The 27,663-nt window shown below is 41.3% G+C and overlaps 1 protein-coding gene across 3 annotated transcripts in view; it reads left to right on the top strand.

The window, feature by feature from the left end:
- Positions 1 to 4,729: 4,729 nt before the first annotated feature.
- Positions 4,730 to 27,663, top strand: part of GK5 (glycerol kinase 5) — an 86,231-nt gene continuing 63,297 nt past the window's right edge. Inside the window, exons 1-3 of one of the 3 annotated variants that reach the window (XM_023555468.2) lie at positions 4,730 to 4,920; positions 15,784 to 15,877; positions 18,422 to 18,497. In XM_023555468.2, coding sequence (XP_023411236.1) covers positions 4,759 to 4,920; positions 15,784 to 15,877; positions 18,422 to 18,497 — 332 coding nt within the window. In that variant the 5' untranslated portion in view covers positions 4,730 to 4,758. Of the gene's footprint in view, positions 4,921 to 5,059; positions 5,240 to 15,783; positions 15,878 to 18,421; positions 18,498 to 27,663 lie in introns of those variants that run through there. The other 2 variants (XM_023555467.2, XM_064275537.1) reach the window with 2 other exon arrangements.

The raw sequence follows: 27,663 nt of genomic DNA, 5'->3' as shown, positions 1-27,663 counted from the left end.
AAAAATTTCAGGGTGCTTATAAATAATTTCATTAGGAACTTGGAACAAAATTTTTTTTTGATTGGTTGATAATGGTGTCTGAATACATAAATCTTATAGGACAGCAGTATGCGCTCAAACATTATCAAGAATAGAGAAATAGAAATTTCGCTAAGACAATCACAAAATCAGTGAGACATGATTATAAGACCCCTGGAGTCTTAGAAACAGGACATGTTCATCAATCTTTGCTTGTTTTCTGAAAGACCAAGTTCCAAGTGTTTCAGTGAGCCTGATCACCTAAGTACAATTATGTGAAACTAGGTAAGATGCTTCTAAAGGTTAGTTATGGCATAAGGCATGACTGGAAGCTTCAAGAATTACATATATATGATTATGCAGCACACAGGTTTCTAACATTTAATAAGGTGACCTTTAGTATCGTGGGCAAGTGAGCTCTCTCTATTTTTGTAAAGCAAAACGTGTGATTTTGTTTCACAAAGCAAATAAGAAGACGGTCCAGTCCTTGCCCTCATGAAGTGCACCGCCTAAAAGGAGAGACAGACACCTAACATGATGTAGCCAGATTGCTCCAAAGGAGTCACCTGTGCACCGTGACAGCCTCTGCAAAGAGTACTGAGTGTTATGACGAGTAGACCCTCGGACATTGGAAGGAGCACTCTCCAAGAAGGTTGGCAACAAACTTTTCTCCCTGGCCGGCTTCTGGAGAGACTAGAGTGACCTGTTGTCCTGGTTTGCCCTGAGCTGTCCTAGTTTTAGCGCTGGAAGTCCTTTTTCACAAGAAATCCCTCAGTCCTGGGCAAACCAGGATAGTTACTCCAGGATGGAGAGACACTGACTAGTTTCCTTGGAGGTAAAAGGGCATTGAGGTCCCTGGACTCAGTCCCAAAGCACCATTCATTTCCCTTTGGGGTGTGACAGTCAACAGTGGCCCTCATAGATTTTCTGACACATCCCTGAGGAACTGAATCCAAATTTCTTGAGTGTGTGGAAGACTGATAAATGAGTTGTAATCCTGAGCCCATTTCCAGACGAGAAAGTCTAAGAACTAACAGTGGCAGGAAGACAGCCTATGGTTGCATCCTCAGCAGCCACCCCTGAGGCCAAATCAGAATGAGGAGAAGCAGCGGCCTGGCCAGATAAAGGCCAAGGCCATCAGGTGACGGAGCTCAGAGCAGCAGTGGCTGGAATCAAGAACAACAGAGTGACCCACTAGCAAAGGGACAATGGGGGCCTCTGGACTCTGCGCCCTGTGGCCCACCTGCTCCTTTCCCTGACAGCTGAACAGAGTGAGAGGTGAGAATGGAGAACAATGAGCATGGGGGAGGGGACACAAAGCTCTGAAAATGTCCCTTTGTTCCCCCAGTCCTCCCAGGCAAGTCTGTCTGAGGTTAAGGAAATCTGTTTCAGATTTTTAATCTGAGATCTTCATGTTTAATTTACCCCACACCCAGAACCTGGAAAACTTCGTATGTATAACCGTTTTCTCTAGAAGACAACATTCATTAGGGTCTCAAAATCGTTCAAGATCTGAAATAATAGATTCAGAAACACTAGACTAAAAGATTTCTAAGGTCCCTGTTCTCACAATGTATATGATTCTTCAATTATATTCAAGATAATTGATTTTAATTTATAAACAGGATCACAAAGGAAGTAAGTGTCAGAGTCCAAAAAGCCCAAGAAGTTTCACTTTGAGAAGCATACTAAATATTAACATTGGGAAATACAGAACAGGTCTCTCTGTTGTGAAATGTTCAAATGACAATGTTGGTATATATCTGGTGAAGGCAGTCCTGAGGCCATTTGGAACAAATGAGGTACTATTGGACAGGGACAGGGTATAAAGAGGAAAGAACATACCCTTCCATGTATATGTTCCAAGCTTAAGTGAAACGGCCAAAAAAACAATTTGGTCAAATTGGCCGAAAACAAGGTGGTTAAAGTGGCAATTGGGCCAAAAAAAACAATTTGGTCCAAAAATGAGTATCCTTTATTTTTTACTCGACACACCACTTTGCACTATTAAGCATTTTCACCAAAAAGCACGTATCTATATTACAACATGTAATACAGGAATGCTCCTTAGGAGCAAGGGTGGCAAGACTTTGACTCGCTTACCTTGTACATGTCATCAGGAAAGACCAACTGTAAGAAAAGGACATCATGGCGGGTAAAATAGAGGGTCAGCAAAAACCAGGGAAGGACTCAATGAGATGGATTGACACAACAGCCAAAACAAGGCAGTCAAACATAACAATGATCACGAAGATGGCACGAGGCTGGGCAATGTTTCCTTCCCTTACGCGTAACAGCTCTGTGAGTCTGACCTGACTCCAGGGCATCTAACGACATTTCTTTTTATAATTTTACAAAAAGGAGATAATGGTGTTTCTGTGCTGGTGACTGTGTAGAGGTGAAGGCGCGTGTATAACCACTTCCTGCTCCCCACAGGTCAGGACCTTCCTGAGAGCTAGACTGCTCAAGGGAAGCTCAGAGAGCTGGAGGCCAGCAGTGAAAGGCTAAGGGCTGCTGAGAGCCTTTCAGATTCTTGACAAAGCAACTGCTGGGGTGAAGACTTGCGGCAAAAGTAGCCGGGGGAAGTCTTATCCGTGTGTAGGAGCAAGTATTTATTGATGTGTACTATATGTGCAAGGGGCCCTGGTGGCCCAGTGGTTAAGAGCTCAGGCTGCTAACCAAAGGTTGGCAGCTCAAATCCACCAGCTGCTCCTTGGAAGCCCTATGGGACAGCTCCACTCTGTCATATAGTGTCACTATGAGTCGGAATTGACTGGACAGCAATGGGTTTGTTATATGTGCAAGAGACCCTGCTGGCAAAAATGGTTAAGAGCTAGGCTGCTAACGGAAAGGTTGGTTGTTTCAACCCACCCAGTGGTTTCGAGGGAGAAAGGCCTGGCTATCTGTTTGCATAAAAATGACAGCCTAGGAAATTCTATGGGGCAGTTCTACTCTGTACTACACAGGGCTGCTAAACCCAGTGCCATCGAGTTGATTCCAACTCATAGTGACCCTACAAGTTGCAAATCGATTTGATGGCCCTGCAACATTATATGTGCAGTCTTTAATGACCAGATTTCATGGGGAGGGAAGTCCAAGCAGGAAATCCGGTTTGTTCCACTGACAAATACTTTCTGCTGAATTTGAATTTTTTTGCATGTCACTTTTTCTTAATAGAGCAGAAGAGAGTAGAACATTGCGTCAAGTTGATTCCAACTCACAGCAACCCTGTAGGACAGAACAGAACTGCCCCATAGGGTTTCCAAGGAGCAACTGCTGGATTCAAACTGCTGACCTTGTGGTTAGCAGCTGTAGCTCTAAACCACTGTGCCACCAGGGCTCCTTTTCTTAGTGTTGTTGTTGTTAGGTGCCGTCCAGTCGGTTCTGACTCATAGCGACTCTGTGTACCACAGAACGAAACACTGCCCCGTCCTGAGCCATGCTTAGCATTGTTACGCTTGAGCCCATTGTTAACAGCCACTGTGTCAGTCCATCTCATTGAGGGTCTTCCTCTTTTCCGCTGACCCTGTACTCTGCCAAGCATGATGTCCTTCTCCAGGGAACGATCCCTCCTGATAACATCTCCAAAGTATGTAAGAGGCAGTCTCGCCACCCTTGCTTCTAAGAAGCGTTCTGGTTGTACTTCTTCCAAGACAGATTTGTTCGTTCTTTTGGCAGTCCATGGTATATTCAATATTCTTCGCCAACTCCACAATTCAAAGGCGTCAACTTTTCCTTGCTCTTCCTTATTCACTGTCCAGCTTTCACATGCGTATGAGGGGGCTGAAAATACCACGCCTTGGGTCAGGGGCACCTTCCCCTTCAAGGTGACATCTTTGTTTTTTAACACTTTAAAGAGGTCCTGTGCAGTAGATTTGCCCAATGCAATGCATCTTTTGATTTCTTGACTACTGCTTCTACCGGTGTTGATTGTGGATCCACGTAAAACGAAATCCTTGACAACTTCAAGCTTTTCTCCGTTTACCATGATGTTGCTTATTGGTCCAGCTGTGAGGATTTTTGTTTTCTTTATGTAGAGGTGTAATCCATGCTGAAGGCTGTGGTCTTTGATCTTCATCAGAAAGTAAAGTCCTCACTTTCAGCAAGCACAGTTGTGTCATCCACATACGGCAGGTTGTTAATGAGTCTTCCTCTAATCCTGATGCCCCATTCTTCTTCACATAGTTCAGTTTCTCAGATTACTTGCTCAGCATACAGACTGAATCGGTATGGTGAAAGTATACAACCCTGACCAGCATCCCCCTAATAGTGATTCATAAAATGTAACTAGGGGTAAAAGTAACGCAGGCGCCAGCTCAGGCTGCTTGGGGTTACTCGGGAAATAACTAAAATGAAAGGTTAAAGTCAAAGTTAACATCTTGCGTTTGGTGAGGGAGCAGAGGCCAAGCCCGACTCCTCCCAAGTACGACCTGGGAGCCACGCCGCTTCACCTCCACCCGCCCCACAAGGCGCCGCCGGCGCCGGTCTCGCAAGGATCCCTGCGCAGCCGTGACGTCACCGCGTCGGGGCGGGGCCACAGCCGGGCCCGGGGTGGGGCCGCCTCCGGATCAGGCGGAGGGGGCGGGACAGGGGCGTGTCGGGGGCGGGACGGGGGAGTGTCGGGGCCGGGACGGGGCGTGGCGGGGGCGGTGGCCGGCCGCTGAGGTGCGGGGCTTTACAGCGCGTTGGCCCGCTCGCTGGTTGACGAGGCGGCAGCCGCGAGGAGCGTGCGGAGCCGGCATGGCTGGGCTGCCCGACGCCCCGGAGCAGGAGCGTCCAGAGCAGGGCGCGCCAGACCGGCTGCGCGCAGGCTTCGTGCTGGGGCTGGACGTGGGCAGCTCGGTGATCCGCTGTCACGTCTACGACCGGGAGGCGCGGATCCGCGGCTCCAGCGCGCAGAAGGTGACCGGGGAGCGGGCTTCGGGTCGCGAGGGGCGACTGGGCGGGTCTGCCTCCACCGGCCCTGCCGCGGCCACCTGCAGCACCGCGGGCCCTCGGCCCAGGGGCGCGGCCACACCGTTCGGATCCCCGCCCTCCCTGCCCGGGCCAGGCTGGACCTCCGCGCCCTTCGCGCCGGCTGAGGGCAGGAGGGGCCCCGCGTGGTTCCCGGGGCCGCACACTCGCTCCTTGTCACCTGGGCAGTCACCTGTCGGGCCTCACCTGGCTGGGACGGGGTTGACTCTCAGGACAGGGCAGGCTGCGCGGATCCAGCCAGAGCGTGGTTCGTGACTTGCTTGGTTTTCTCTGCACTTCCTTGTTAAAACCTCCATCCCCATCTCTATTTCCCTTTTCATTTCTTCCATCTTGATGGAACTTAAATGTATTGTCTGTTCCTCAGTTGTCATGACTAACTACTCACCAAAATGCTGGAGACTGATTCGGGCGTGGGTTAGAGGTAGCGAGCAAGTTTGAAGGCTGTGCTGTCGTTTCATTTCTCCTTTCCATCTTTGAGAATTCATAGTGGCATCTGTTTCTGGTTTGAGAAACCTACCAAGTCATTGGCTTGTTATTAGTAAAGCCCTGAACTGTTAATAATATTGACCAGCAACCAACCCATTGGTGAATGATTCTTCTGTTCTCATTTGAATGAAGCCTTACTTTCTAACACAGTTGTCAGCACAGAGTTTTGTTTATTGGATACTCGTTGTTCTGACTTATGGTGACCCCATGCGACAGAGTAGAACTGCCCCATAGGGTTTTCTTGGGAAGAAGATCGCCACATCTTTTCTGCGCAGGAGCCGCTGGGTGGATTCAAACCGCTGACCTTTAGGCTAACAGCAAATCGTTTAACCGTTTGTGCCAATAGGGCTCCTATTGGATAATAGTTGTTCTTATTTACTCTTCTTTCCAATACCAACATCTCTTTATGTTAGAAGAGTTAGGGTACACAGGAGCCATAGTTACACAGGTCATTCCCAGCACTGGACTCCTTGTTTTCTTGATGTCCCACCCTCTTCCCATCTGTGCTTCCAGCCAGGGTGCTAGTAGTGACTGCTTTGATCGTTTGTTCTGAGTATACAGAAGACTTCCACTCAGGTTTTGGGACCAGGACAGTAAGTTGGGGCTGCGGCAGCTCCCTGTCCCTTCTCTGGTAGCTGGCAGGCACACTGCCCACCTGGATTCCCTACACACCACCTTAGAAGACAGATGAAAGGCAGACACTGTGCTCCTTCTTTCTCTTTGTCTTAGTCTTTATCTCAAGCACAATGATATTTTCACTCCAGCCTCTCTCATAACTCATAACACAAAGTAATTCTGTTTTAAGCAGTGTTTTTGTTTTTTTGAAATATTTTGAACTAGAGGGAGAAAAAAAAATTGAAGAAGCAGAGTTTCACAGTTGGGACATAATTTGGGATGAATCATTAGTCTTTTAGAGATGAGGTACAAATTTCAAAGATGAATCAAGACTATCAGGAGTGGCAGGAAGCTAGTATGATTTGTTCAGACTCTAAGCTGGAAGGGTATCTGGGAAAAATAATGTGAGTAAATAGAAATACAAAAAGTCCCTGCCCTCAAATGATAAAGCGCTGTCTTAAACAAAGGAGTTTATAGCAGTGCTTCTGAAAGTGTGGTTCCTGGGCTAATGGGTTGAGATAAATTAACAAAAATTAAGTGCTTAGAAACTTGCATAGCAGTTTGGCAGAGTAATTTTATGTCGGTTGTCTCTATCATAAAACATGGGATTTTATTTTGTATGTCTTTTTTTTTCATTTTATTTTTCTAGAAACTTGTTTTAATTACATATCTTTAAAATAGTTGGTCCACGATGAATTAAAAAAAAAAGACCTGGTCCCCACTTCAGATAGCTGAGTTCCTTAGGGAAGAGGGTCTTATTGGTCGGCATTACTACTCAGCATCTGGTTTATTACCTCATAGGTGCTGAATAAATAATGACTCAATGACAGTTAGAGCATTAGAAATTCAGTTTGCCTCATGGGGCCCTGTGGATTAGGCACTGAACTTGATTGTGTTTCTTTTCTCAAGTGAAAAATCACAACTCTGCTACTGTTACGAAGGAAAAGAATATATAAGAGAAACCTAAAACCTCTTACTATAGAATTTGCTTAGTATTGCCAAATAAATGGCTTTAAGAAGAAAGGAGAAGAAAAGAAAAGAAAAATAAAAAAGTGATCACCCTCAGGGGCAAGAACAAAATAGGCTTGTGGTTAAAATTGAAATCCCAGACATAGACTCTTACATTAGGGGGCTTGTGTTAGGCTTCTCAGAAGACTACAATTTTATTTCTTGTGACATTCATTTTTTATGTTTAACAGCAGAGATACATTTTTAGCTTTAAAAAATAATTTGTATTTTTTAATTTGTTTCTTCAAACTCTTAAATATTAGCATTAAATACTAGAATAGTATTGCGTGTTAGAAATCCTATGAGTATTTGATATTTTTAATTTTTAAACATGAAGAACGTTTATCATGTTTTCCCCAAGTGGAACGTGAAGCTACGTGAGAAACGGGTTGGACAGGGCAGTCTTCAGTACTGTGTGCCCTCTACATTCCTGGAAGACGAGCTATGTGGTCGTCTTTTGTTTTAACCAGCAACACGAATTTTCTTCTTAATTTCGATCATCGTCTTGGTCTAATTGTGGTTTGACCTTCCTTCAGTAGAGAAACAGATTTCACTGTTGCGTGGTGTCTGGGGGTGGTGAGCTGGATTTGGTGGAGTAGGGGGAAGTGGCCCTGGAGAAGGGTGGGCACCATCTTTTTATGTGAGGACTGTTAGGGAGAACAAGAACCACCGGGTCCATAAACCATTCCCAGCCGCATTGGACTCACCGCTTTTCTTGGTGTCACTGTTAGTCTGGAGGTCTGTAGTCCGAAGCTATAATATTCGCACGGAGTGTTTTTTGGGGGTGGGAAAGGGATATTACAGTAGTCTTGAAAAACGTCTTGTGTAGAAATGACAGAAATATCACTTGGTGGAAAGGGAGTGGATTTCTGGAAATCTGTTTTTGATGAGCTTACTGAGAAATAATAGATTCTTCACATCATTGTGTGTCACCCTTCTGCTACCCACATTGTCACTGTTCCCTCAGAGCTCCTTTTTTATCCTCTTTATTTTGGCCGTTTCTTGCCTGTTAGAGATTTTCCTTAAAATGGTGATCTTGGTTATCTGTTAATCTTTTCAGTACCGTGTCTATTCCAAGTACGCAGCTGTACCTGGTATTTGTAGGCACAGAACTCCTCTGATTCAGTGCCTTCTTAGAATAAACCTCTTACCCACTGCCAGGTTCAAGGAGGGGCAGTGATCTGGCTGTAGGGACTAAAGGAAGAGAACTGGGGATCCTTATGAGGACTTTGAACCAGTGCTATGTTAGCTGCATTGGCCATCCCAGCCTTCAGAGGTACTTAGTGTCGCCAGGGTTCTAGCCTAGAAACTCTGCTCTCTGCTTATGGGTGTTACTCTGACCACTTATTCATATGTTGATTCATTCATTCAACTTACATTTATGGAGTACCTAAGAAGGTCTGGTAGCACAATGGTTAAGCACTGGGCTACTAACTGAAAGGTCGGAGGTTGAAACCCACCAGCTATTCTGCTGGAGAAAAACCTGGTGACCTGTTCCCGTGAGGATTTCAGCCTAGGAAACCCTAGGGAGCAGTTCTACTCTGTCCTATAGGGTCGCTGTGAGTCAGAATCAAATTGATGGTGCACAACAAGCCAAAAGAATGAACAAATCATATTAGAAGAAATATAAGCAGAATACTCCTTAGAAGCGAGGTTAGTGAGACTTCGCCCCACTTACTTTGGATACCTCATCAGGAAAGACCAATAGCTAGAAAAGGATATCATGTTTGTTAAAGGGAAGGGCCGACAAAAATGAGGGAACCCCTTAATGAGACGGATTGACACAATAGCCGCAGCGATGGACTCAAACATATCAAAGATCACGAGGACGGCACAGGACCGGGCAGGGTTTCTTTCTGTTATATATAAGGTTGCCATCATTTTAGCCGGAAGCCGTAAGTTGTTATTTATTTATATTATACTTTAGGTGAAAGTTTACAGAGCAAATTAATTTCTCATTAAACAGTTAATGCACAAATTGTTCTGCAACATTGGTTCCCAACCCCATGATGTGTCAACACTCTCCCCTTCCCCACCTCAGGCTCCCCGTTTCCATTCGTCCAGTTCTCTTGTCCCTTCCGGCCTTCTCGCCTTTGCTTTTGGGTTTGTGTGCCCATTTAGTCTCGTATACACGATTGAACTATGGTGCACGTTCCTCCCGTGTATTATTGCTTGCTTTATAGACCTTATCTATTTAATTTTTTTAAAGTAAGATATAATAAAATTGGCTTTTTTCTGGTGTACTGTTCTGAGTTTTAGCACATATATAAACCCATTGCTGTTGATCAATTCTGACTTGTAGCAACTCTATAGGACAGAGCAGAACTGCCCCATGGGATTTCCAAGGTTGTAAATCTTTATGAAGCAGACTGCCACATCTCTCTCCTGTCGAGAAGCTGGAACACGTACATAAGATTAACCAAAAAAACTCACTTGTGATACCCCTTTGTAGTTATATCCCCCCCCCCCACATACCTAACCCTTGATGACCGCTGATCTGTTCTCCCTGACCATAGTTTTATTTTTTTCAAGAATGTCGTAATGGTTGAATCATAGAATACGTAGTCTTTTGAGACTGGCTTCTTTCAGCATAATGCCTTTGAGATTTGTCCATGTTGCTGTGTTTATCAATAGTCTCTTCCTTTTTATTTTTTCTGAGTACCGTTGCATTACATGGATGTACCATGTTCATTCATGTGTTAAACTACATTTGAGCTGTTTCCAGTTTGGGGGGATTATGAATGAGTAGAACTGCTATTACCTTTCGTATATAGGTTTTAATGTGAACGTCAGTTTTCGTTTCTCTAGGGTAAAGACCTAAGAGTGGGATTGCTGGATCATATGATAAGCGACTGTTTAATTAAATAAGGAATTGCCAGACTTTTTCCAGAGTGGCTGTACCATTTTGCATTCCCACCGGCAATGTATAAGAGTTCCAACTGAGGGTAAAGACCTAAGAGTGGGATTGCTGGATCATATGATAAGTGACTGTTTAATTAAATAAGGAATTGCCAGACTTTTTCCAGAGTGGCTGTACCATTTTGCATTCCCACCGGCAATGTATAAGAGCTCCAATTGCAAATTATGATAATACGTACAATGGAATACTGTGCAACACTAAAGAACAATGATGAAAATTCAAAACATCTCACAGCCTGGGTGGATCTGGAGGACATTATGCTGAGTGAAATAAGTCAATCACAAAAGAACAAATATTGTATGAGACCACTATTATAAAAACACAAGAAAAGGTTTATACACAGGAAAAAATAAACTTTGATTTGTTATGAGAGAGGGAAGGGGTGTGAAAGGGAAATCGCTAACTAGGTAGTAGACAGGTGTTAACTTCAGTGAAGGGAAGGACAAAATATAGGGGAAATCAGCACAACTAGACCAAGACAAAATCATAGGAGCTTCTTAGACACATCCAGATACCTTGAGGGACCAAGTTACTGGGGGTGAGGGCTGGGGGCCATAGTCTCAGGGGACAACTAGGTCAGCTGGCATAACATAGTTTATAAATATTTTGCATCCTACTTGCATGAGTAGCATCCAGGGTCTTAAAAGCTGGCAAGAGGCCATCTAAGATACATACGTTGTTCCCATCCAGAGCAAAGGAGAATAAAAAAAACCCAAAGACACAAGGAAAGTATTAATCCAGAGGACTAACAGACCAAATGACCCACAGCCTCCACCACCCTGAGCCCAAAAGAACTAGATGGTGCCAGGCTACCACCAGTGACCTCTCTGACAGGGATCATAGTGGATCATAGTAGAGGGCCCCAGACAGAGTGGGAGAAAAATGTAGTACACAATTCAGATTCACACACACATAAAAGACCAGATTTACTGGTCTGACAGAGACTGGAGGAATCACTGAGAGACTATAGCCCCTAGATACCCTGCTAACTCAGAAGTAAAGCCACTCCCAAAGTCCGCCTTTCAGCCAAAGATTAGACAGGCCTATAAAACAAACAATAACAGATGTGAGGAATGTGCTTCTTAGTTCAGTCTAGTTTAGGAGACCAAACAGGCAGCACCTGCCCAAAAGCAAAGATGAGAAGGCAGGAAGGGACAGGAAAACTGGATGAATGGACACAGGGAACCCAGGGTAGAAAGGAGGAGAGTGCTGACACATGGGGAGATTGGAACCAATGTCACAAAACAATATGTGTATAAATTTTTGCATGAGAAACCAATTTGTGCTGTATACTTTCACCCAAACAAACCAACCAAACCCATTGCCTTTGAGTCGGAATAGGCAAAAAAAAAAAGTTCCAGTTTTCCCGCATCCTTGGTATCACTTGGTATTGTTAGTATTTTTTTTTTTATTTGTGCTTTCTAATGAAATATAGTAATTTGCATTTACCAAATTGCCATAGGGTCACTATGAGTCACAATCGACTAGATGGCATCAGGTTTGTTTTTTTTTGTTTTGTTTTAATGGCTAATGATGTTGAATATCATCACGTACGTATGGCGCAGTGGTTAAAGAACCATGGACTGCTAACCAAAAGGTGGGTGGTTGGAAACCACCAGGGGCTCTGCGGGAGAAAGATGAGGCAGTCCACTGCCATAGAAATTTACAGCCTTGGAAACCCTATGAGGTCACTATGAGTTGGAATTGACTTTATGGCAGTGGGTGTGGTGTTTCATTTTGTTTTGTTTTTTTTGAGTGAGGGTGGTTGTATCTTCTTTGGTGAAGTGCCTGTTCAAGTCTTTTACCCATTTTTTAATTGGGTTTGTTTTCTTACTGTTGGGTTTTGTGATTTCTATTCTGGATACATGTTTTGTTGGGTATGTGATTTGCAGACATTTTCTCCCAGCTGCAGCTTGTCTTTTTATTTTCTTTACAGTATCTTCTGTAGAGCAAATGTTTTTTATTTTGACAGAGTCTAATTTTATCAATTTTTTTTGTTTTATGAATTATATTTTTGGTGTCACGTCTGAGAACTCTTTGCATAACCACAAGTCACAAAGATTTTTTTCTTATGTTTTCTTTTAAACAATGTTTTACATTTAGATATATGATTCATTCTGAGTTAATTTTTGTGTAAGCTATGAGGTTTTTTTTGGATATGGTTGTCTAGGTATTCCACCACCATTTGTTGAAAAGTCTTTTCTCCATTGAATTGCCTTTGTGTTTTGTCAAAAATCAGTTAGCCATATTTGTGTGGCTTTTTATGTCTGGACTCTCTATTCTGTTCCATTGATCCATTTGTCTATTTTTATGCTAATACCTGCTGCCGTTGAATCATTTCCGACTCATAGTGACCCTATAGAACAGAACAGAACTACACCGTAGGGTTTCCAAGGATCGGCTAGTGGACTTTTTGGTTAGCAGCCATAGCTCTTAACCACGGCACCATCAGGGCTCCTTTATGCCAATAGTACACTATTTTGAGAATTGTAGCTTTATTGTTTTTCAATATTGTTTTGGCTATCCTAGTTCTTTGCCTTTTCATATAAATTTTAGAATCATCTGGAGTATCTCTACAAAAAAAAAAAATCCTATCTGAATTTTGATGTAGAATCCTGGGATGACAGCTCTTTTAGCATTTTAAAATTATTGAGCTACTTCTTTCTGGCCTTCATGGTTCTGATGGTAAATTCATAGTTATTCAAATCATTGACCCTGTACTGTGTGGTTTAAAGTCAGGAAAGGTGTGCATCAGGGTTGTATACTTTCATCATACCTATTCAATACGTACGCTGAGCAAATAATCCGAGAAGCTGAACTATATGAAGAAGAGCAGGGCATCAGGATTAGAGGAAGACTCATAAATAACCTGTGTTATGCAGATGACACAACCTTCCTTGCTGAAAGTGAAGAGGACTTGAAGTACTTACAATGAAGATCAAAGACCACAGTCTTCTGTATGGATTATACCTCAACATAAAGAAAAGAAAAATCATGACAACTGGACCAATGAGCAACATCATGATAAACAGAGAAAAGATTGAAGTTGTCAAGGATTTCATTTTACTTGGGTCTGCAATCAGCGCCCAGGGAAGCAGCAGTCAAGAAATCAAAAGATGCATTGCATTGGGCAAATCTGCTGCAAAAAAACCTCTTTAAACTTTTGAAAAGCAAAGATGTCACCTTGAAGACTAAGGTGCACCTGACCCAGGCCGTGGTGGTTTTCAGTTGCTTCGTATGCATATGAAAGCTGGATGATGAGTAAGGAAGAATCGATGCCTTTGAATTGTGGTGTTGGTGAAGAATATCGAATATTGAGCTGCCAGAAGAATGAACAAATCTGTCTTGGAAGAAGTACAACCAGAATGCTTCTGATGGCGAGACTATGTCTCACATACTTTGAACATGTTATCAGGAAGGATTAGTCCCTTGAGAAGGATATTGTGCTTGGTAAAGTAGAGGGTCAGTGAAAAAGAGGAAGACCCTCAAAGAGATGGATTGACACAGTGGCTGCAACGATGAGCCTGAGGCTAACAACGATTGTGAGGATGCCACAGGACTGGGCAGTGTTTCATTCTATTGTACATAGGCTTGCTATGAGTTGGAACTGACTTGATGGCACCTAACAACAGCAATATATGTAATAAGGAGCCCTGGTGGCACAGTGGTTGAAGTGCTCAGCTGCTAACCAAAAGGTTGACAGTTCAAATGCACCAGCCTTTCAGAGGGAGAAAGATGTAGCAGTCTGCTTCTGTAAAGATTTACAGCCTTGGAAACCCTATGAGGCAGTTCTACTCTGCCCTGTGGGGTCTCTATGAGTCAGAATCAACTTGATGGTAGTGGGGTTTTTTTTTTTTGTTTTAGTTTTTGTTTATATATGTAATGCTTTCAATTTTTAGCATTTTCATTATGATATGTCTGTGTCTGGAATGCTTTGGATTTATACTATTTAGGGTTACAGGAAGTGGACAGCCAAATGGGACAACAGAAGCTCCAGATTTCTGGCCAGAGGGGAGATGAAAAAGGGGGGGGCTCAGGGAACAAAAAGTACCAGGGCGACCTCAGAGAAGGATCAACTTGAGAAAGCAACCCCACAAAGCTGCATATGAACTCCTAGGCTCTCCTCAAAAATGTACTTATGTGGATACAATCCTAAACAGTATACCAAAAATGTTAAGAACATAAATAAAGGATAGTCACTGACAAGGGTGGCACACACACAGGACAAATCTAAATAGCACTGCAAAATTTCAAAAACAGAGCTGACACTGAAATCATATCCCACAGAACACTGGTAGGAATTTGTGGCCTGAGTCCAATTGCATCAATATTATTCCTACAATTTACACAAGACCCGGTCTTAAAATGTACTATCAAAATGTCCAAAATACTATGGAAGTAACTGCTTAAAGGTACCGGGTTTCCCTTTTGGCTAATGAAAATGTATTAGGACTAGATAAGGGTAGTGGTTGCACAACTTTGGGAACTAAATGACACTGAGTTGCTCACTTGAAAATAGTTAATTTTATGTTATACAAACTTCAGCTCAATAAAAATAAACAAAAAATGTCCAGGACACAATCCAAAATTACAACGTATATGAGGAACCAGAAAAATCACAACTCACATGGGAAAGTACAGTCAGTAGCTATCAATGCCAAGACGACCCAAATATCTAACAAAGATATTAAAGCACCTATTATAAAAAAGCTCCAAGAAGTAAGGGAAACAAATGGAAAGGCAGGTAGTCTTAGTAAAGAAATAGAAGACATAAAGAGGAACCAAACTGAAATTTTAGAATTAAAAAATACAATAATGAAAATTAAGATTTTGCTGGGTGGGCTTAATATCAGAATGAAGATGATGGGAAAAGTCAAAAAACTTAAAAATAGATCAATAGAAATTAACCTGAATGACAGAAAAATATTTTTAAAAATGAACAGAGCCTTGGGGACCTGTCTGACCATAGCAAAAGGTGCTAATATTTGTGTAATCGAAGTCCAAGAGAAAGAGTTCAGTGTAGAAAAAAATACTTGAAGTAATAATGCTGTAAAACTTTCCAAGTTTAGTGAAATGTTCAAAATCTATATAATCAAGAAGCTCAAAAAACCCGAAATAGTATAAACCCAAAGCATTCTAGACATGGACATATCATAATGAAAATGCTGAAAACAGAAGAAAGAAAAAAAATTGAAAGCATTACATATATAAACCAAAAAAAAAAAAAAAGACCCACGACCGTCAAGTTGATTCTGACTCATAGAGACCCCATAGGGCAGAGTAGAACTGCCTCATAGGGTTTCCAAGGCTGTAAATCTTACAGAAGCAGACTGCTACATCCTTCTCCCTCAGAAAGGCTGGTGCATTTGAACTGTCAACCTTTTGGTTAGCAGCTGAGCACTTCAACCACTGTGCCACCAGGGCTCCTTATTACATACACCGTTGTTGTTAGGTGCCATCGAGTCAGTTCCAACTTAAAACTGTCTTTAAAAACTACACATCTTCATTGTAGAAAACTTGGAAAATAAAGAAATGGAAGATAGCTAAAATCTTTGGTATGCTCGTGAACTAAAGGTAAATAACTATGGTTATTTTGTGTATAGTTCTTTTTTATTGCATCTATGTTTTTTTCTATTTTAACAGTAAAAAGTCATTAGGCAATAAATTGTATGTAGTTGATTATTTTAACCAGTCTTAAGACCCAGTTACTAACTGACTTGATCTAATATTGTTTTTACTAAATCTTTTCTTTTCATAAATAGGTAGAAAGTCTTTACCCTCAAACTGGCTGGGTTGAAATTGATCCTGATGTTCTCTGGGTTCAATTTGTTGCTGTAATAAAAGAAGCTGTCAAAGGTAATTGGATTTATAAAAATAAAAATAGTCCCTAAAGTATCTTTTGTTTGTTGTAGGAGTGTTCCTCAGGCTTCTGTACTATTTTATGGTTTTCCTAAGCTATAATTATATATCTAATATTTTATTGGAGCTACTGTTTCCTAGTATTTTTCAGGGGATATTTGTGGTTTATGGTGAACCAGTATGTCAAGGGTAGACAATAGCAACTGTGTCCTCTGGGTTAAGTTTTTTTTTTTTCCCAGCTACAATGTAAAGGCTCACCTTTCTTCATTCCAGGTTCTAGAAAGTTCTGACTTGATTTCCTGTTGTGTACAAAATACCAGAGGGCTGTAAACAAAGTTAGAATGCACAATTCCAGCTCTCGTGAGTTTACAACTGAGTTATCTTCCTTGTAAAAGAAGTTTTTGCTTTGTTTTTGTCTGTGTGGCGGTTGACGTAAGATGCTCTCCTGACCACAGCCGTGGTCTAAAATTGTAGCTCTTTAAGGATATTTTCAAAGATGACTTGGTAAATGTAAATTGTAAAACAACTTCTACCTCATTTTTCTGGCTGACTTGCTTCTCCTTTTTATCTTTTTGTTTTGAAATATTTCAAAATCAATTTTTGCAGAGTTGCAAAAATAATACAGTGAAAGAGATTCAAATGGGTTTTTGCAATGTTTACCATTCTCAACAAATTATTATTATTTTTTGGCTGAACCATTTGAGAGTTATAGACCTTGTAACCCTTAGCCCTAAATACTTCAGCTTTGTTTAGAAAGAAGAGTATTCTCCTACATAACACAATGCAACGATTATACTCAGGAAATTTAACATTAATACAATACTGTTTTCTAATATTCAGTCTTCAGTATTCTCTTCTTATCTTGATGTCATTGATAACTGATTTTTTTTCTAACCCAGGGTCAAATCAAAGAAGAGGCATTGCATTTAGCTGCCAGTCTGCTTAGTCTCCTTTAATCTAGAACATGTTCTTTAAAACATGGACAGTTTTCAAAAGTATAGGCCAGTTTAGCAGATTATCCCTGAATTTGAGCTTGTCATATTGCTTCTCATGATTAGACTGAGGTTAAATATTTTTGGAAGGAGTCCTGTGTACATAACGATGTCTCTTTGTCAGTGTTCAAATCAAAGTTGTCCGTAATTTGCCCAGTGGGATGAACTGCTTTTCAAAAGAATATCACAAAAAAATCACTTGAATTGCTGTAGTGTAAAAAAAAAAAAAATTTATGGGGGAACATATTTATATTTGCATTCTAGCATCAGTTTGTGTGGAAAATAAGATCTTAGTAGCTTCAGTAGTTATGCTACTTTCCCTGGGGATTTTCCTTTATTGCCATCAACCAGCTTCTAGTATTGTTGATTGTTGGTTAAATTAGGATCCAATCTCTTAGTATTATCAAAAATAAAATGCAGTCTGACTTATTTGGAGTAGCGATTGCTTGTTCTTTTCTCCCATTTCAAGTAAGAAGACTATTTTATTATCATTAGAATATAATCTTTTTTTTTCCTTGAATAATAAAAGAACTACAAAATAATTTTATCAGTGCTTTACTAGCTCCAATTGTTTTATTAAAATGTTAAACCCAGATGTTTTTCTTGAAGATTATATTGAATGATTTCTTTTCCACATTGTAATATTGTGAAGAAATGTCACTGATTTTTTTTTCTAAATTTTATTTATTTTGTTGTCGTTGAGAATATACAAAGCAAAACATACACCAATTCAACAGTTCTACATGTACAATTTAGTGACATTGATTATGTTCTTTGAGTTGTGCAACTATTCTCACCCTCCTTTTCCGGCTGGTCCTCTCTCATTAACAGGAACTCAGTTGCCCCTAAGATTCCTATCTAATCTTTCGAGTTGCTGTTGTCAGTTTAATCCCATATAGATAGTTCTTAAAAGACCGTAATGCTCAGAAAATAACAAATGTTGGCAAGGATGTGGGGAAATTGGAACCCTTATCCATTGCTGGTGGGAATGCAAAATGGTACAGCTGGTGGGGAAAACAGTGTGGTAGTTCCTCAAAAAACCAAAAATAGAACTACTACCATATGACCCAGCAATTCCACTGCTAGGTATATACCCAAAAGACTTGAAAGCAGAGACTCAAACAGAGACTTATACACCAGTGTTAATTGTGGCACTATTCACAATAGCCAGAAGGTGGAAACAACCTAAACGCCTATTGACAAATGAATGGATAAACAAATTGTAGTACATACATACAATGGAATACTACTCAGCCAGTAGGAGAAATGAAGTTTCGATACATACTACAGTATGGTTGGAGCTTGAAGACATTATGCTGAGTGAAATAAACCAATCACAAAATCACAAATATTGTATGAACTCACTTGTATAAAAAGACAAGAGAAGGTAAATGTAAAAAAAAAAAAAAAGCTCAAGAAGACATTCTTTACTAGTTAAGGTAACTACTGCTTGGTTCTAAGAAGACTTCATGGGATATTTTTGGTTTAAAATTTAAAGATGATCTCAGTTGTCATTGAGTTTTAAATACACGTTTTATGTATCTTTTAGCTGCAAGAATAGAGATGAATCAAATTGTTGGCCTTGGCATTTCAACACAGAGAGCAACATTTATTACATGGAACAAGTAAGTGCATTGTGTGGTAAGCACCCTGTTGCTGGGTTCGTATCATCATGAGTACACTGGTGTGAAACCTATTTGGTGAGTTTCACCTTTGAATGAACAGTTTTGCTTGTTAAGAGGGATGAAGATGAGCTTATTTTCTGGCTTATTAAAACATGCTATCTGCTTGTCATCCGGGCTTGACTTATTTAAAATAACAGTAATTAAAAGGCTGTTGCTCCTTTTTTTTGCAGTAAGTTAACTTTTTCTAATAAGCTTGGGTTGAAGGTGTAAAAAGTAACTTATATCTAAAGGGAATCAGAGAAACTAGTGAATTATAGAAATACAATACTATGCTTTGTGTTTTCAATTTACTCCAAATATTTAAGTGTCTATATCCTAAGGCATGTTAGATTAAAAACAATTATAATATCATAATAGCTATGTAGTGAACACCTGTGATATTCTAGGCACTGTTTTATGTTCTACTGTCCTTAAAACAAAGCTATTATTTAAATATTATGTCCATTTTTTACAGAGAAAGAAACTGAGGCTCAAAGAAATATGTAAATTGCTTAAGGCACTGGGTACATAGAACCAAGATTCCAAATCACCTTTTTGACCCCAAAGTGTAGACTCTTTCCACTACCCTCTTATTGTCCTCAACATGTGTATCTTGCTTTCAAAAAAAATCTATAAGTTCTATCTTTGTTATAAAGCACTAGACTCCAAAGTATATCTTGAACTTGGGACAGTAGAGAAGAAAACCGGTGAGTAGAGGGGGTAGGGATGAATCTGAGAAATATAAGCAAGGTAAATTCACACAGACACAGACTTCGCCTTTAATTCAATATTAGGCAAGAAGAAACTTGAATTAACCAATATTTTTGGTGTTGATGTTTGGGAGGATATGATAGAAATTACAGAAAATATAAATATAAGAGGAGGAACAGGTTGGACAGTACTCTGTGTGTGTGTGTGTGTATCAGGAGGCGGGTTCTATCAATCAGAGTTCCCCAGAGAAACAGAACCAGTATGGGAGCTGGATATATATATATGTGTGTGTGTGTGCGCGCGCGTATACATATATATCTTAGTTATCTAGTATCGCTATAACAGAAATACCACAAGTAGATGGCTTTAACAAGCCAAAATTTATTTTCTCACGTTTAGGAGGCTAGACATCCTAATTCAGAGTGCTGGATCTAGGGAAAGACTTTCTGTCAGCTCTGGAGGAATGTCCTTGTCTCTGCAGTTTCTGCCCCTGATTCCTTGGAGATCTCCGTATGTCTTAGCATCTGTCTTACCCCATCTCTTCTCTGCTTGCTTGTTTAATCTCTTTTATATCTCAAAAGAGATTGACTCAAGATACACCCTATAGTAATCCAGCCTTATTAACATAACAAAGACAGTCCATTCCCAAATGGCATTATAACCACAGGCATAGAGGTTAGGATTTACAACACATATTTTGGGGGGACATAATTCAATCCATAACATTCCACCCTTTAAAACAAACAAGCAAAAAAAACCAGTGCCATCGAGTCGATTCTGACTCGTAGTGACCCTATAGCACAGAGTAGAACTGCCCCATAGAGCTTCCACGGAGCACCTGGCGGATTCGAACTGCCAACCCTTTGGTGAGCAGCCATAGCACTTAACCACTATGCCACCAGGGTTTCCTCTAGCCCCCCAAAATTCATGTCCTTGCCACATGTAAAACACATTCACCCTATCACATCATTCCAAGATTCTTAAATCAACTCCAAGTTCAAAATTTCATCTTCTGAATCATCTAAATCAAATACAGGTGAGACGTTAGGTATATTACATCCTGGGGCAAAATTACTCTTTTATCTGCAAACCTGTGAAATCTAGAATACAAGTTATCTATTTCTAAAGTACAGTGATGGGTCATTTCCATTACAAATGGGAGAAATTGGAGGAAAAGAAGGGTTGACAAGCTCCAAGCAAGTCTAGAAACCAGCAGAACAATTTACATTAGCTCTCAAGGCTTGAAAATAATCCTTTGTTCTCTGGGACCACCTGGGCAGTGGCCCTGCCTGCCAGACTCTGGATGTTAGCCCTGCCTTCTGGATTCTAGGTGGAAGTCCCTCAGCCTGGGCTTCAGCTCTGCCTTTCAGACCCACTGGAGTGCCAACTCTGCTCCCTCAGCTTTGGGCAGCCTCATTCTCCTAGTTCATCTGAGTGATGAAACTGCCCCCTTAGCCCTGGCAGACCCTGTTCTTCTACCCCTTGGGGATGGCAGCCCCACTTTTCCAGCTTTGGGCAGTGGCACCATCCCCCTGGCACACCATAATGGCAGTGCTACCCTCCGGAACCAAGTTGGTGAAGATTTGAAACCTAGAATACTGTGGCCCCACCCTTTGAAATCCAGGAGACCACAGCCCCACCCTTTGAAACCAAGAAGGCCCTGCTTCCTGTGCTTCTTCCAACAGTTCTGCTGATCTCCAAGCTGCTCCAGGACTCCTTTTCTTTTCTTGGAGCACAACAGATATAGCTCCTTTGGCTTGTTTCCTGCCTATAGAATTCCAAGAGGCAGACAGCATTTTTCCCTTGTGTTCTTTCTCTCTCCCCTTCAGTCTAAGCTGATGGGTTTTCTACTCTGATAGTTGGTTAGATCCATCAGTCACAGGCTTAATATCTTTAACAAAAAATTGTGTAGTCACATCCTTAGTGAACATTCTAAGAAACCTGCCCTTAGTTTGTACAAAAGAATTTCCCAAATTGTTAAATTCTGGTTTCATTTTGCAAGGTTCATTTTTAAGTCCATCTCTTTCCTCTCACACTTTATTATAAGTGCCAAGGAGAAACCACATGGCCTCTTTAAGATCTTGCTTAGAAATCTCATCAGCCAGATACCCAGGTTCATTACTTGTAAGTTTTACCTTCCACCAAATATTTGAACATAATTCAGGCAAGCTCTTTGCCACTGCATGAAAAGCATTTCCCGTCCTCCATTGTCCAATTACATGTTCATCATTTTCTCCTAAAGCCTCACCAGAAGCACATTTAACATCCACATTTCTAGCAACATTCTGTTTCTGGCACCATATGTATTCTCTAAGACAATAGAGACTTTCTTTGTATCTATGCTCACTTCTGTCAGAGCCCTTGCCAAAATTGCCTTTGACATCCGTAATTCTACCAACAATCTCTTCAAAGAATCTAGGCTTTTACTGTTCTGCTTATGTGCATGTGTGTGTATTTGTGAGTCCTATTGGCGCCGTGATTAAATTGCTCAGCTGCTAACCAAAAGGTTGGCAGTTAGAAACCGCCAGGCACTCAATGGGAGAAAGATGTGACAGTCTGCTTCCATAAAGATTTACAGCCTTGGAAACCTTATGGGGCAGTTCTATATTACATATATATATGCATATATGTATAGATATGTGTATATATATATATGTGTGTGTGTGTATATGACTTTCCAACACTTTAAAGAGGTCTTTTGCAGCTGATTTGCCCAATGCAATGGGTCTTTCGATTTCTTGACTGCTTCTTCCATGGGTGTTGATTGTGGATCCAAGTAAAATGAAATCCTTGACAACCTCAATCTTTTCTTCGTTTATCATGATGTTGATTATTGATCCAGTTGTGAAGATTTTTGTTTTCTTTATTTTGAGGTATAATCCATACTGAAGGCTGTGGTCTTTTATCTTCATCAGTAAATTCTTCAAGTCCTCTTCACTTTCAACAAGCAAGATTGTGTCATCTGAATAACACAGGTTGTTAATGAATCTTTCTCCAATCTTGATTTCCTGTTCTTCTTCATACAGTCCAGCTTCTCGTATTATTTGTTCAGCATACAGATTGATTAGGCATGGTGGAAGGATACAATGCTGACGCACACCTTTCCTGACTTCAAACCACATGGTATTCCCTTGTTTTGTTTGAATGACTGCTTCTTGATCCATGTAGAGGTTCCTCATGAGCACAGTTAAGTGTTCTGGAATCCCATTCTCCACAATGTTATCCATAATTTGTTATGATCCACACAGTCGAGTGCCTTAGCATAGTTAATAAAACACAGGTAAACATCTTTCTTGTATTCTCTGCTTTCAGCCAGGATCCATCTGACATCAGCAAATGATATCCCTGACATCGTCTTCTAAATCCAGCTTGAATTTCTGGTAGCTCTCTGTTGATATACTGCTGCAGCTGCTTTTAAATGATCTTCAGCAAAATTTTGCTTGCATGTGATATTAATGTTATTGTTGAATAATTTCTGCACTGGGTTGGATCACCTTTCTTGGGAATAGGCATAAATATGGATCTCTTCTAGTTGGTTGGCCAGGTAGCTGTCTTTCAGATTTCTTGGCATAGATGAGTGAGCACTTCCAGTGCTGCATCTGTTTGTTGAAACATCTCAGTTGGTATTCTGTCAATTCCTGGAGCCTTGCCTTTTTCCAGGGCCTTCAGCGCAGCCTGGACTTCTTTCTTCAGTACCATCGGTTCCTAATTGTGTGTTAACTCTTGAAATGGCTGAATTTGATCAATTCTTTTTGGTATAGTGACTCTGTGTAAAGACCTCTTTAAAGTGTTGAAAAGCAAAGGTGTCACCTTGAGGACTAAGGTGCACTTGACCCAAGCCATGGTGTTTTCAGCTGCTTCATATGCATGCAAAAGCTGGACAATGCATAAGGAAGACCGAAGAAGAATTGACACCTTCAAATTGTGGTGTTGGTGAAGAATGTTTTTAGCCAGAAGAATGAACAAATCTGTCTTGGAAGAAGTACAACCAGAATGCTCCTTAGAAACAAGGATGGCTAGACTACATCTCACATACTTTGGACATGTTATCAGGAGGGATCAGTCCCTGGAGAAGGACATCATGCTTGGTAAAGCAGAGGGTCTGCGAAAAAGAGGAAGACCCTCAACAAGATGGATTGACACAGTGGCTGCAACAATGGACTTAAGCATAGCAACAATTGTGAGGATGGCACAGGACTAGGCAGTGTTTCATTCTGTTGTGCGTGGGGTCGCTATGAGTCAAAACCAACTCAATAGCACCTAACAACAACAACAACATATATGACTAATTTTAAATAATTGACTCATGCAGTGTGGAGGCTGGCAAGTCTGAAATATTAGGGCAGACTGGCAGGCTTGATATTGCAGACTTGAGTCAGAAATCTATAAAGCAGGCCTGCAGACTGGAACCTCAGACAGAACTGCTGTTACAGTTTTGAGACAGAATTCCTTTTTGCCCAGGAAACCTTGGTTTTTGCTCTTAAGGCTTTTAGCTGATTGGATGAGGACTGCCTACAATATCAAAGTTAATATAGAAAATAGCAATATCTTGCCTATCGTTTGACCAAACAGTGGTACAATAGCCTAGCCAAACTGATACGTAATTAACTACCAAAGAGGTAGGAGGGATGAAGTTTTTGTTTTGGGCATGTTAGAACATCGGTGTTGTCTACACTGAGGCGTGGTTTATCTCCTCTAGAGGAGACAGCTACCTGTCCAGAGGAGATGCTGCACAGAGTATTATCATATAGAGTACCTGTCTACGGGAGATAATGCTTAGAGCGTAATGCAGCTCACACTGACGCATCCATCTGCAGACACCCCTCTCTGCCCATGCCCTACCCCCCAGTCCCCTTGCACCGACCGGCAGGTCTTAAATAGGTAATATATTTGTCAGATGAAGGAATTAATAAAGTCATGTGAGTAGATCAGGGTTTCTAAAGAATAGTGCTGTTGATACTTGGGCAGGATAATTGTCTGTTTTAGGGGGCTATCCTGGGCATTGTAGGATGTTTAGCAGCATCCCTGGCCTCTACCCACTAGATATCAGTAGCATTTTCTCAGTTGCGACAACCGAAAATGTCTCCGAACGTTGCCAGATGTCTCCGTGGGGTCAAAATCACCCCGAGCTGAGAACCACTGGTGTAGATGAAGCCTAGAGAAGTGTGTGTATACTATGGAGATAAGAGAAGAAAGCTGAGGATTGAACTCTGAGGGTTTTTTTCTCCAAAATTTAAAGGGAATCAAGGAAGAACAAGCTGACAAAGGTGGCCAAGGCCAATCTGGGAAGTGGGTGATATGGAAGTGGAAGCAGGAGAGTGTTCCTACGAAAGGAATTGATTGGAAGTGTCACATTTAGTTGGATTTGGAGATTAGGCCGTTGTCCACAGAGATTGCTTTTGTCGGGATCTGACTACCATATCAATCGTCACCAAAGAAACAAAACTAGTTGCTGTCAAGTTGACTGCAGTCATGATGACCCCATGTGTATCAGAATAGGACTGTGCCCCATAGGGTTTTCAATGGCTCATTTTTGTAAGTTGATCGCCAGGCCTTTCTCCCAGGGCATCTCTGGGTAGACTCGAACCTCCAACCTTCCAGTTAGCATCCACGTGCATTAACTATTTGTACCACTCAGGGACTCCTCACTCATCACAGGAAGGTCAGTTATTAGGATGCAGAGTTTTTGTGGGGCATGAGGACCATACCTCCCATTTCGGAGAAGTAGGAGAGTCAGATTTCAAGACAGTTCAGACTCTTACTGGTGATGGTGTTGTCATAAGGGAAGGATATGATTTCTCCTGAAAACAATTACACCCTGTCCTCTCTTACTGACATGGTTAGATTCCAAAGACCAAGTGGTTATGTGAAATGGCATTTTGCAAAAATGGAGGATGACCACATCAGATCACAAAATGGACGATGACTACATTATTACATAAAACTGCCAAAGTACGTATCATTACATAACTACCAAACCACTGAGAGTCATGGCCCAGCCAAGTAGACGTATAACCTAAATCATCACAGCCAGCGTTACTCTCACCTTGCAACCTGGAATTTGTTACTGCCAGACATACATTGTTGATGTGCAAATTAGTCATAGAGTAGATTTTTTACTATTGTCATAAATGCAAAATGTCCGATAAAAAGATAGTGAGGAGAAGGTGTAATTGTGAGTTTAATTTCTTGGCTGTTCTTTTTTCTGTTTTTGGAATGACTGTATTCTTTCATGCATTTTGGGACCTCTCTTTGCTTGTAGAAACTGAGATACCAGATATTTTCTGAAAAAATATACAAGTCTTCATGTTGCTTCTTTTACTTTAAAATAATGGAGGCTTATTCGGCTCACTGAGCCCCAGTGAGCCTCTGTGGTGTGAGGCTGGCAGATTCTACAAGCTCCCCAACAAACAGCCAAGACACAACGCGGAAGCAGGCACAGCTCTGAGCCAGCAGGAAGTCCTTCTTGCTCATTTTTGAGTGAAAGAGAGAGACAGACCAGACCCTGTGGAGCAATCTGTTTGTTCCAGTCCCAGCCAGCACCTCCTCTTCCCAGCTCCTTGGTTTTTCCTCCTGGGTCCGTGGAACATTTCTGTCATCACGGCCATAGGAGCGTTATTTCTCTGACAGTTGGCTGTCAGGAGGTCTAAAACTTTGAACTTTCTTTTTGTAATTGGCCTTTCCTCCCCTCCCCCCTCAGTTTTTATGAACTCTTTTCAGTCCTTGAGTTTTCTTCATGTTCTTAGGTTTAATTTTTTTAACCTGTTTTCCAAAATCACTCTAAATGATATTACCTCCAGTTTGGTTGTTTTAAAGTCTTTTTGGTTCTAAAAAAAATCATGAGCTGTTTTGTTTCTTCAGTCACTATGTCTCTCAGGAAGGCTTCTGCCAACTAACCTCTGCTCAGGGCGTGCGCCAATTAGCAACATAAATAAACTATGAGTCACAAGTAAGGGATTCACTCAGTAACTGTTTGAGGGCTTGTAGGGAGTGAGGCACCGCACTGGATGCTGAACTGAATATAAAGACATAACGGTACTAGCCCACAAGGAATTTACAGTCTCATAATACAAGTATATAAATTACTCTCTTTTCCCACAGCACCGAATATATCTTTTATTGTACCATGGTGCTTACTAATTTATGACATAAAACACATTAATAGCCTCAAGGATGGGATAAAGTGTTAGAGGGCTTCAGCACAATTCATTTACAGCCCCTACCCCACATCTCCTTTTATTGTTGACAGAGATAGAGTAAACTTGAATCAATGCTAAGTGAATATTGGAATGTAGGCTACTACGAGGTCAATATTCTCAATTGCCTTCTACCATGTTATGACTTAATGGTGCCACTTTCATCTTGTGATCTTCTCCCCCTCTTTGTTCTTCAGCCATACTAGTTTTTCAGTTCCTCTAACAGGTCATGCTTGTTTCTGCTTGAGGGCCTTTGAGCAGACGGTACATCTTGTCCATATTCACCCTCCTTGTTAATTCCTACTCAACCTTCAAAACTTGGTTCCAGTGGCATTTCTTAAAGAAGTCTTCCTGACCCCAGACTAGACAGGGGCTTCCCATTATATACCCTCATGGCTCCTCGTATTTCTCTTTCATAGAGCTTGTTCCTATTGTAATTAAGTAATTAATTGTTTGCTTATTTGACTTCCCTGGTACAGGTTTATTTATAAGGGCAAATATGCCATGTCTCTGTGTTCACACCTGTGTCTCCAGCTCCTGGCACCAATTTCTTTATAAATCTTTGCTGAATCAGTGATTGAAAATCAGATTTTTCAATATATAGATGCTGTTTACAGAAAGTGGAAACCATGGTGGCGTAGTGGTTAAGAGCTAAGTCTGCTCACCAGAAGGTCAGCAGTTTGAATTCACCAGGTGCTCCTTGGAAATTCTATGGGGCAGGTCTACTCTGTCCTGTAGGGTCACTATGAGTCAGAATTGACTCGACAGTCATGGGTTTGGTTTTCGTTTTATTATAGGAAGTTTCCAAAGAAGTATATGTTATTAGATTTCATTTATGTCAAACAATCTGGTAGTCCTTGCTGATAGAGCAGTATTTCTTCATTTGCCAAATACCTGTTTAGTGTCTGGGCTGGCTGGTTAGAATCTGAATGTGAATAGGCTGTGTCCTCAGGAAGATCACAGTCTGGATGTGTACTTAGATAGTTAGGGTGAAGCCTGATAGGCCTCTGCCCTGTGATTTATACCTGGTGGTGAGAGGGCTAGAGAAAGGAGACTGGCTGGACTAGAAGGGGGAGTTGGGGAAGATTTCACAGGGCTCTTGAGCCAAGTCTTGAAGGATGAATAGGACTTTGCTAAGTGGGAAGAACAAATCACTGGCAAAGGCCAGGGGATGTAAAAGCATGGTGTTCCTGAAGCATTGAGAGTACTTTGAAATTCAA

The sequence above is a fragment of the Loxodonta africana genome, chromosome 23 (genome assembly GCF_030014295.1).
Source record: "Loxodonta africana isolate mLoxAfr1 chromosome 23, mLoxAfr1.hap2, whole genome shotgun sequence".
NCBI classification, from domain to species: domain Eukaryota; kingdom Metazoa; phylum Chordata; class Mammalia; order Proboscidea; family Elephantidae; genus Loxodonta; species Loxodonta africana.
This window is presented reverse-complemented; position numbering and strand designations above follow the sequence as displayed.